Source organism: Hylobates moloch, unplaced genomic scaffold (genome assembly GCF_009828535.3).
Source record: "Hylobates moloch isolate HMO894 unplaced genomic scaffold, HMol_V3 SCAFFOLD_19, whole genome shotgun sequence".
Lineage (NCBI taxonomy): Eukaryota > Metazoa > Chordata > Mammalia > Primates > Hylobatidae > Hylobates > Hylobates moloch.
This window is the reverse complement of record NW_026652294.1, coordinates 22,020,286-22,030,692: the sequence shown is the minus strand read 5'-3', so window position 1 is coordinate 22,030,692 and position 10,407 is coordinate 22,020,286. Positions and strand designations below refer to the sequence as shown.

At 43.0% G+C, this 10,407-nt stretch overlaps 1 protein-coding gene across 1 annotated transcript in view; it reads left to right on the top strand.

The window, feature by feature from the left end:
• The window catches only part of SLC25A17 (solute carrier family 25 member 17), a 53,640-nt gene continuing 43,233 nt past the window's right edge, over window positions 1–10,407 (top strand). The window contains exon 1 of the mRNA XM_032139181.2: window positions 1–167. Coding sequence (XP_031995072.1) covers window positions 114–167 — 54 coding nt within the window. The 5' untranslated portion in view covers window positions 1–113. The remainder of the gene's footprint in view (window positions 168–10,407) is intronic.

The window sequence follows — 10,407 nt, the reverse complement described above, 5'->3', positions numbered from 1 at the left end:
TTGAGAGGGTGGGGATTGCGACTCACACCCTGAGCTCAGGTGCTCCTTTCCTAATTCCGCTGGCTGCGGCATCTGTAGGAAAAGTGTGGCTGGGTCTTCGAGGAGCCGCACCAATGGCTTCCGTGCTGTCCTACGAAAGCCTGGTCCACGCCGTGGCCGGAGCCGTGGTGAGACTGGGTCTTCACGCCCGGGCCGCAACGGGTTGTAAGGCTTCTCGGGGGCCAGTCCCGGGATATGCCTGAGGGATGGGTCTGAGAGGGAGGTAGTGTGGGTTGGGGTCCACTGTCATGACTGTGGGGCAGAGAGGAATGGGCCATTGTTGGAAAGTTGTTGGAGGAATACGGGGTAAGGGCCGAGACTCCGCCACCTCCTGGTCTCCTGTAGACTGTGGGGTAGAGAGCCGTGGTCACACGTGCCCACTCAGGGTCCGCATCTTTGCCTTGGGAATTTTAAGGTCAGTCCACCACCGCACACTCACACACTTTGCTTCACTGGCCCGGAGGAGAACGTAGGTGTGAAGCCGTGTTGCTTAGTCACATACTTCCCTACAGCCTGTCTTCACGCTTGCCGCGGGCAAGTGGCAATACTTAGTAGGATAGCTCTGGGCACCATTATTAGCAGGAGAAGATAGTTTTTTTTTTTTTTTTTTCCGAACAGGGTCTCGCTCTGTTGCCCAGGCTGGAGTGCAGTGGCGCGATCACGACTCACTGCAGCCTCAATGTCCCGGGCTCCAGCGATCCGCCCACCTTAGCCTCCTGAGTAGCTGGGACTGCAGGTGTGAGTCACCACACCCGGCTACATTTTTTAAAAAAAATTTTTGGGTCTGGCAGTGTTGCCCAGGCTGGTCTTGAATTCCTGGCCTTAAACGATCCTCTCGTTTTGGCGTCCTAAAGTGCTGGCATGAGCCACTGTGCCTGGCTTTTTTTTCTTTCTTTCAAACTCAAGAACTGGGTTCCTGTCTACCACAAGTGTGGTTTGTTATGAGGTATACGCTTGATTCTTGGGCTTCTGGTGTCTAGGTTCCACTTGACACTTCCCCTCTCTCCTCTTTTCCTTAAAACTTTCCACTTTTGGCTTGGTGACTCCTCTTGTGGTTCTTTTATCTCTTTGACTGCCTTTTCTCATATTCTTCACCAGTTGTTAGCACACACCTTTAGCTGTTAAAATCACTGTGACTTCAGAGGAACATCACTGAATCCTCTGTTTAGCCTCCAGAAACTTCACTGAGAGCTCACCTTCCGTGTAGACTAATCTGGATTTAACCCTAACTCCATCATTTGTTAGCTAAATGCCCTGTAAACCTCACTTTCCTAATCTGTAAAGTGGAGGAAGTGATACCTACCTCACAGAGTTTAGAGAATTAAGTGACACAGCATTTCATGAAAATGCCTAATTCAGGAAGCCTGGTTGGTTCAGTTCAGCTAGAAGAGCCTTTCAGCCAGTATGAAGGCCGAGATGGACGCTTGCGTGACTTGCTTTAACATGGGCATGGAGGCCTGTGTTTCCGGAGTGGAGGGAACAAAGGGGCAAATAGGTTTCAGGGGACCAAATTGTGTGAGACTTTCACTCTGGCTAGCTGTTGAACTTGCTGATTTACCTTTAAACGTGATCACCCTGGCTGCTGTGTTGAGAGTAGAATGTAAGGGAACAGGGGACAATTAATTATCAGGCGAGAGATGATGGTGACTTGGATCAGGGTGGTAGCAGACATGGTAGAAGTGATCATTGGCCTGGAATATATTTATAAAATGAGGGTTGGTTGACTCCAAGAGTTTTTGGCTTCAGTAACTGGAGGGATGGTGTTATTTACTGGGATGGCAGAGGCTGTGAAGGAGAAGGTTTTGGGGGAAATGATAAATTTGGCTTTGGTTTTGGAGGAGTTTGAAATGCCTAAGAGTAGTCATGAGACTAGATGAGCTCACTAGGGAAGTGAGTATGGACTGACAGAAGAATCTCAATGACTGAGTCTTGGAGCAGGCTAACCATTAAGAGGCCAGGAAAATAAGATTGCACCAGCAAAGGAGACAAAAGGAAGGATGGATCAGTACTGTAGGAGGGAAGCTAAGAACTAAGAGTGAAAGCCACGTGAAGAAAGTGTTTCTGGGGAAGGATGTAGACCAGCTGGGTCAGATGCTGCTGATGGGTCAAGTAAGGTGAGGACTAAGAAATAATTGAGAATTTATCATGTTGATAAATCCAGTGGTTAATTGAGAAGACCAGTTTTGGTGGAGTGGTGGGGTAAATAGTTGGAGTGCATCTAAAAGAAGAAAATGAGAAGATGGGAAATGTTTTTCTCTTCTTTCTTGCAATAAATGTTCATTAAACACCTTTATTGAGTGCATTCTATGTGCCATACGCTGTTCTAGGTACAAGGAATACAGTAGAGAAGAAGGTCTTTTTCTTCATGAACTATGCATTCTAATAGGGGAGTCAGACAATAAATGAATAGGCCGAGTGCGGTGGCTCACGCCTGTAATCCCAGCACTTTGGGAGGCTGAGGCGGGCGGATCACCTGAGGTCAGGAGTTCGAGACCAGCCTGGCTAACATGGTGAAACCCCGTCTCTACTAAAAATACAAAAAGTAGCCAGGCATGGTGGTGGGCACCTGTAATCCCAGCTACTTGGGAGGCTGAAGCAGGAGAATCACTTGAACCCGGAAGGCGGAGGTTGCAGTGAGCTGAAATTGTGTTATTGCACTCCAGCCTGGGTAACAAGAGCAAGACTCTGTCTCAAAAAAATAAATAAATAAATAAATGAATAATTAAAAAATAAGTAGAATAATTTTAGATACAGTTAAGTGCTATAAAAGAACATAGAGGTTGGCAAACTTTTTAAAGAGAGCAGATGGGAAATATTTTAGGCTTTGTGTACAGTTGTCACAGCTACCCAGCATTGCCATGGTCGTGTGAAATCAGCTGTAGACAGTAAATGAACGGACAGAGATGTGTTCCAATAAAATCCTGTTTTCAAAAACAGGTATTAGATTGGATTTGGCCTATAGGCCGTAGTTTTCTGACTCCTGCTGTAGAGAGAGTGACTGGCAATAGTGGTAATATATTTCTATTTAATCTACAAAGATACTTTTTTTTTTTCACTTGTTGCCTATTTTTCTCTTTTTTTCTTTTTCTTTTTCTTTCTTTCTTTTTTTTTTGAGATGGAGTTTCGCTCTTGTTGCCCAGGCTGGAGTGCGGTGATGCGATCTCGGCTCACCACAACCTCCGCCTCCTGGGTTCAAGCGATTCTCCTGCCTCAGCCTCTCGCTGAGTGGCTGGGATTACAGGCATGCACTACCACACCTGGCTAATTTTGTATTTTTAGTAGAGACGGGGTTTCTCCATGTTGGTCAGCCTGGTCTCGAGCTCCCGCCCTCAGGTGATCCGCCTGCCTTGGCCTCCCAAAGTGCTGGGATTACAGGCATGAGCCACTGCGCCTGGCCTGGAATTGCTTTTCTAACTTTGTTTGTTTATGCCTGAATCAAAAAGGATTAATGAAATTATATCGTCATACATAGTATTGTATAACTTAATTTTTTTAAGAAGCAAATATGGCATAATAGCTGAAAAAAAAAGTTCTGTAGTAGAACTTAACTATGAATGTCATCTTTAATCGAACTATAAAACAGGGACAGTAACGACGCCTCACTTAACTGGGTTCTTGTGAGAAGTAAATGTGATTATATTTGTGGAGCATCTAGCATAATGGAACATTGTAGTAAGACCATAATTATTCATTTCTGTCTCAAGTATATTCTTGCAAATACAGCACTTATACCTAGTTTTAGAAATGTAAGGGAATTGAAATGTTCTCTTGCCTCATGGCCATCTCCACCCATTCTCTTCACTTGTTGCAGATGATCTTACCTTTTACTCTCTAGATAAAATAGAATCTACTTGGGATGAGTTTTTTCAATTTTTTCCAATTACAGTTGTACTCGTGTTTTCTACATTCTGCTGGTCTCAGAGGAGAAACAGACATATTCAGTGTCTGCTGCCTTCGATCTTGGTCCTCCCCTCCAGCCCACGGCCAGTTTTCTTCTAGGACTTTGCTCCAGTAATTTTCATCTCTTTCCTATAGCTTTAACCTAGTGTCTACTTCTGTTCAGCCCTCAAACATGGTCAGGCCTGTCCCATCAGAAAACTATACCAATCTGATCTGGTATCTGGCAGCTTCAGCCTCTGCCTGTTCTCTTTCGCTTTGTGCTAAGCTTATTTAAAGAATATTCTGGGCCGGGTGCGGTGGCTCACGCCTGTAATCCCAGCACTTTGGGAGGCTGAGGCGGGCAGATCACGAGGTCAGGAGATCGAGACCATCCTGACTAACACGGTGAAACCCCATCTCTACTAAAAATACAAAATACTAGCCGGGCATGGAGGCAGGCACCTGTAGTCCCAGCTACTCGGGAGGCTGAGGCAGGAGAATGGCATGAACCCGGGAGGTGGAGCTTGCAGTGAGCCAAGATTGCACCACTGCACTCCAGCCTGGGCGACAGAGCGAGACTCCGTCTCAAAAAAAAAGAAGAAAAACAAACAAACAAACAAACAAAACATCTACTGACTGTTTTTGCATTCTTAATTGATTCCAGTTCTTTGTAAGTATTCTATACTGTTGACCCTTCTACCTTTCTGAAGCTCCTTCTGAAAGAGCAGTTGGTGTTTATTTTTTACTAAATAGCAATTGCTCTTTTAGAGGGAACTTGAGAAGTCATTACTCATTTTAGGGACCTAAAATTAATACTGGTTTCTACTACTAACAGATGCTATAGCTATAAAGGACATGTAGAAACCAACAATTGTTGAGTGCCGCCTGTGTGCCTGGTATGATGCTAGGGGCTTTCCATAATTTTTTTTGTTTGTTTTTTTGAGTTGGAGTCTCACTCTGTCGCCCAGGCTGGAGTGCAGTGGCGGGATCTCGGCTCACTGCAAGCTCCACCTCCCGGGTTCACGCCATTCTCCTGCCTCAGCCTCCCGAGTAGTTGGGACTACAGGTGCCTGCCACCACACCCAGCTAATTTTTTTGTATTTTTATTAGAGATGTTTTTTTTTTTAATACAGAGTCTCGCTCTGTCACCCAGGCTGGAGTGCAGTAGCATGATCTCGGCTCACTGCAACCTCTGCGTCCCAGGTTTAAGTGATTCTCCTGCCACATCCTCCAGAGTACCTGGGACTACAGGTGTGTGCCATCACTCCTGGCTCATTTTTGTATTTTTAGTAGAGATGAGGGTTCACCATGTTGGCCAGGCTGGTCTCGAACTCCTGACCTCAAGTGATCTGCCCACCTCAGCCTCCCAAAGTGCTGGGATTGCAGGTGTGAGCCACCACGCCCAGTTACTTTCCGTAATTTGATTCTAACTTCTCATAGCAACCTTGACAGATACTGGTCTCAAAATTACAAATGAGGAAATTGAGACATAGAGATTTGAAATTACTTATATAATATATACTATACTTGGGACCTGAACCTAGATTTTGTCCCAAAGCCCACGCTCTTTCCATTAAACACTCGAGAGTGTCATCCATGAGGCCATTTGTGTAACTTGCCTATCTGTCTGTGTATATATGAGTTAGCTTGATTGTTATGCCAGGGAAAAGACTTACATTAACTCTGATGAGGTGAATAACATTTTTAAATATGAAAGCCATAGTAAGTGGCTTTTAATCTTTAGAATTTTATTAGCTCAAACCACGGAAAACATCTTAGGTGGTTTTTTAAAATTTTTTTTAATTTTTATTTATTTATTTATTTTGAGATAAAAGTCTCACTCTATTTCCCAGGCTGAAGTGCTGTGGGATGATCACAGCTCACTGCAGCCTCAATCTCCTGAGCTCAAGCCATTCTCCCACCTCCTAAAGTGTTGGGATTACAGGTGTGAGCCACCGTACCCGGCTTTAAAATAATCTTTCTGTTCTATAATGCGGTGTTCTAAATCAGGAGAGGCTATACATTGATTTCAGTGGTGCTGCTGTGACTTTAGCCACTTCTGGACCCCTCGGGAAACTGATTTTGGACTAGCATTGTATTTTTCCCCCCACCCACTAGTTTTCACCCTGCTAGGATGAATCAACATTTTAGAAACAGTCAGTCACATTTGGTGATATGGTTGGTATACCAACCCAAACATCATTGTTTTATGCTTAAAAGGCATGAAAATCTGCTTTTGTATTTATGTATGTTCCTATCTATTATTCCCATAAGATTGCACACGCTGGGGGGACCAAGTCTTGACCAGATTTACCCAGTGTTTCATTCTTACTCTGTCTGTAAGCTCAGCTTCGTGTGTGGATTGTGTTGGACAAATTAAAAAGTATACTTTAGATATTTATTGCCCTTTTATGGGACGGATACAGCCCAGAATGAATAAACCATCTATTTTTTTTTAGTAAGTAGCCTGAAATGTAGATGATGATGCATTCTTAAGAAATCCAGGTGCCAGGCTGAGCACGCCTGTAATTGTAGCACTTTGAGAGGCTGAGGCAGGCGGAACACTTGAGGCTAGGAATTCGAGACCAGCTTAGGCAATGTAGTGAGACCTCATCTCTAAAAATAAATAAATAAGTTAAAAAAAAAGAAAGAGAGAAAGCAAAAGAAAAAGAAACAAGGAAATCCAGGTGTCAGTTGTAGAATTGTTCACAAAAAAGAGTAACCCCCAAATCCCCAGGAACTTAGGTTAAAAATTGTTTATGTGACTGATCTAGTTTGGATGTTTGACCCCTCCAAATCTCATGTTGAAATGTGACCCCCAGTGTTGGAGGTGAGGCCTAGTGGGAGGTGTTTGGGTCATGGGGGCAGATCCCTAATAAATGGCTTGGTGCCGTCCCCTTAGTGATGAGTGAGTTCTCACTGTTAGTTCATGGGAGAGCTGGTTTTTTAAAAGAGCCTAGTACCCACTCCTCTCTCTTACTCCCTCTCTTACCTGTTCCCCTTTCACCTTCCACCATGATATAAGCCACCTGAGGCCCTCACCAGAAGCAAATGCCAGCACTGTGCTGGCTCACACCTGTAGTCTCAGCTACTCAGGAGTCTGAGGCTGGAAAATCACTTGAGTCTGGGAAGCCAAGGTTGCAGTGGGCCACGATTGCACCACTGCACTCCAGCCTGGGTGACAGAATGAGACCCTGTCTCAAAAAATATATATATAGAAATAAAATGACTACAATTTAAAAGTTACTGCATGATTGGCCAGGCTCAGTGGCTCATGCCTGTAATACCAGTGCTTCGGGAGTCTGAGACGGGTAGATCACTTGAGGCCAGGGGTTTGAGACCAGCTCGACCAACACAGTGAAACCCTGTCTCTACTAAAAAAAAAAATAAGCAAAAATTAAAAATAAAAGTTAATACATGATAATCATGGGAACACCGAATATTGATTTAAGCAAAAATCTTAACTATTAGAAGGATGGAGAGAATAAAGAGAGGGATTCAAGACCAGCCTGGGCAACATGGCAAAACCCTGTCTCTACAAAAAATACAAAAATTAGCTGGGTGTGGTGGCTCACACCTGTGGTCCCAGCCACCTGGGAGGCTGAGGTGAGAGGATTGCTTGATACCCAGAGATGGAGGTTGCAGTGAGCTGAGATCGTGCTACTGCACTCCAGCCAGGGCAATAGAGTGAGACCCTGTCTCAAAACAATAACCACAAAAAAAACAGAGAATGTGGTATAAGAGAGCTGAATTCTCATTCCCCATAAGAGAATGTAAATAATGTCTAAAAATGATTAATAAGATATCAGTATATTATTATATGGAGATGTATAAATTCCAAAACAAACAACTAGAAGAATTTAATTGCCTCTCTGAAGGAAGATTGGATAAAATAGAGAGGAGTGGGGCAAAAACTGCTATATTTTGTCATACTATGTGATTTTTTAAACTATGCATGCTTTGCTTTGATCGATTAAAAATTTACAATTAGAATATTTAATGCACAGTGGCTCACACCTGTAATCCTAGCACTCTGGGAGGCCAAGGTGACCTCAAGGATCACCTGAGGTCGAGAGTTTGAGGCCAGCCTGACCAACATGGAGAAACCCCATCTCTACTAAAAATTCAAAATTAGCCAAGTATAGTGGCGCATGCCTGTAATCCCAGCTACTCAGGAGGCTGAGGCAGGAGAATCACTTGAACCCGGGAGGCGGAGGTTGCAGTGAGCTGAGATTGCGCCATTGCACTCCAGCCTGGACAATGAGAGTGAAACTCTGTCTCAAAAAAAAAAAAAAAAAAAAGAATATTTAATGCATAGCTATGAATTCATGTTAATTGTTGAAGCTTAGTGATATATTCAAATTCAAGCACAAATTTCTGAATGTATTAGATACAGCTGAAGATACAATTAATGCACTAAAAGATAGGGGCCATCAGTATACAAAAAGACACTCTTAGCACTCTGGAGATTCCAAGGGTCTTGGATGCTCTTGCATCAGGAACCAGGGACTAAGACACTATTATAAAAGAAGACATTCCTGTCATTCAGGAAATAACAAGAATTTTACCAGGAGCTCTGTGTCAGGAGCCTAGGATGAGGACCAAATATATACTTTGCATCATAGTATCACATCCCATCATTTAAAAAAAAACCCTAATAAATGATCATCTGTAAGACATTAATTATAGGATATAATCAATATCCTATATAATATATAGCTTCCTAGAGGTATTTACCTTTTTATGGAGTTTTCCTGGAAAAGACAGTGGCCAACCCAGCGGTAGTGTGATGATGTCAGGTTCTGTTTTTGTGACCCTGGCGTGATAAGATTAGCTGAAGGGAGTATTAGAATCGATAGTAAATAATAATGAAGTTTGTTAATGATGTATTTTTTTTGTAGTTAATGGCCTGTGTTCAAACTATAGTCATAGGACCCATTCACACTCCTAAAAATTTTCACCAACCCCAGAGTCTTGCTTATGTGGTTATATCAATATTATTGTGTTAGAAATTAAAACTGAGAAATCATTGAGATATTTGGTTTTGTTTTTTGGTTTTTTTTTTTTTTGAGACAGGGTCTCACTCTGTACCCAGGCTGGAGTGCAGTGGCACAATCTCAGCTTACTGTAGCCCCAACAGCCCAGGCTCAAGCAATTCTCCCACTTCAGCTTCCCAAGTAGCTGGGATTACAGGCGTGCACCACCACGCTGGCCAATTTTTTTTTTTTTTTAATTTTTTTGTAGAGACTGGGTTTCTACATGTTTCACCATGTTGCTCAGCCTGGTCTAGAACTCCTGGGCTCAAGTAATCTGCCCACCTCGGCCTCCCAAAGTGGGATTACAGGTGTGAGCCTTTTTGTTTGTTTTTTTAAAGAGATGTGGTCTATGTTGTTGGCCATGGTGGTCTTGAACTCTTGGCCTCAAGCAGTCTTCCTACCTCACCCTTCCAAAGTGCTAGGATTACAGGCATGAGCCACTGAGCCCGGCCAAGATATTTGTTAATTCATTAAAAATCATTAAAAATACGTTAGCTGGGTGTGGTTGTTCATACCTATAATTCCAATGTTCTCTCGCCTCTACAAAAAAAAAAAAAAGGTAAAATACATCCATTACATGTTAACATACATAAGCTATATTTTTTAAACCATATTTTCCAAAACGTTGTAAGATGAATGGCATTGATGTATAGTTTTGCAACCCTCTCTCTGACTTGATAGAAGATAGCTGGATCCTTTTATCTGCTTCTGAATTCAGTCTGTTGCAATATCACACATTTATGTGTAGCCTTTGGAAAATTTTGCTACACACTGTGAGAGAGTAAGAATGAGAAAGGCAAATAGCGCCGGGCGCGGTGGCTCACGTTTGTAATCCCAGCACTTTGGGAGGCCGAGGCGGGCGGATCACGAGGTCAGGAGATCGAGACCACGGTGAAACCCCGTCTCTACTAAAAATACAAAAAATTAGCCAGGCGTGGTGGCGGGCGCCTGTAGTCCCAGCTACTCGGAGAGGCTGAGGCAGGAGAATGGAGTGAACCCGGGAGGTGGAGCTTGCGGTGAGCCGAGATTGCGCCACTGCACTCCAGCCTGGGCGACAGATCCAGACTCTGTCTCAAAAAAAAGAAAGGCAAATAGCATCTTATTATATCATAATGATTCTTATGAAAAGGTTTTTAATCCTACAAAGTCTCTTAGAAAGGATTTGGGGACTTATAGGGATCTCCAGACTATAGTTTGAGAATCACTAGACTGTATTATATCTTGTATTCTGATGTCTTTTATAAAAAATATTTGCCTCTTACCCACTTCAAAACTGAAATGTTTTAACACATGCTTCTTTATAAAAACATTGTACAGAGATGCGTAACATGAGAAATAGAAACCACTCTTAATTCCCTCCCTCCTCATATAATCATTCTTAAGAATTAGTTGTTTGATTTTCCCAGATCTTGTGTGTGTGTGTTGTGTACACTTTTATAAGTGGAAGAGAAAA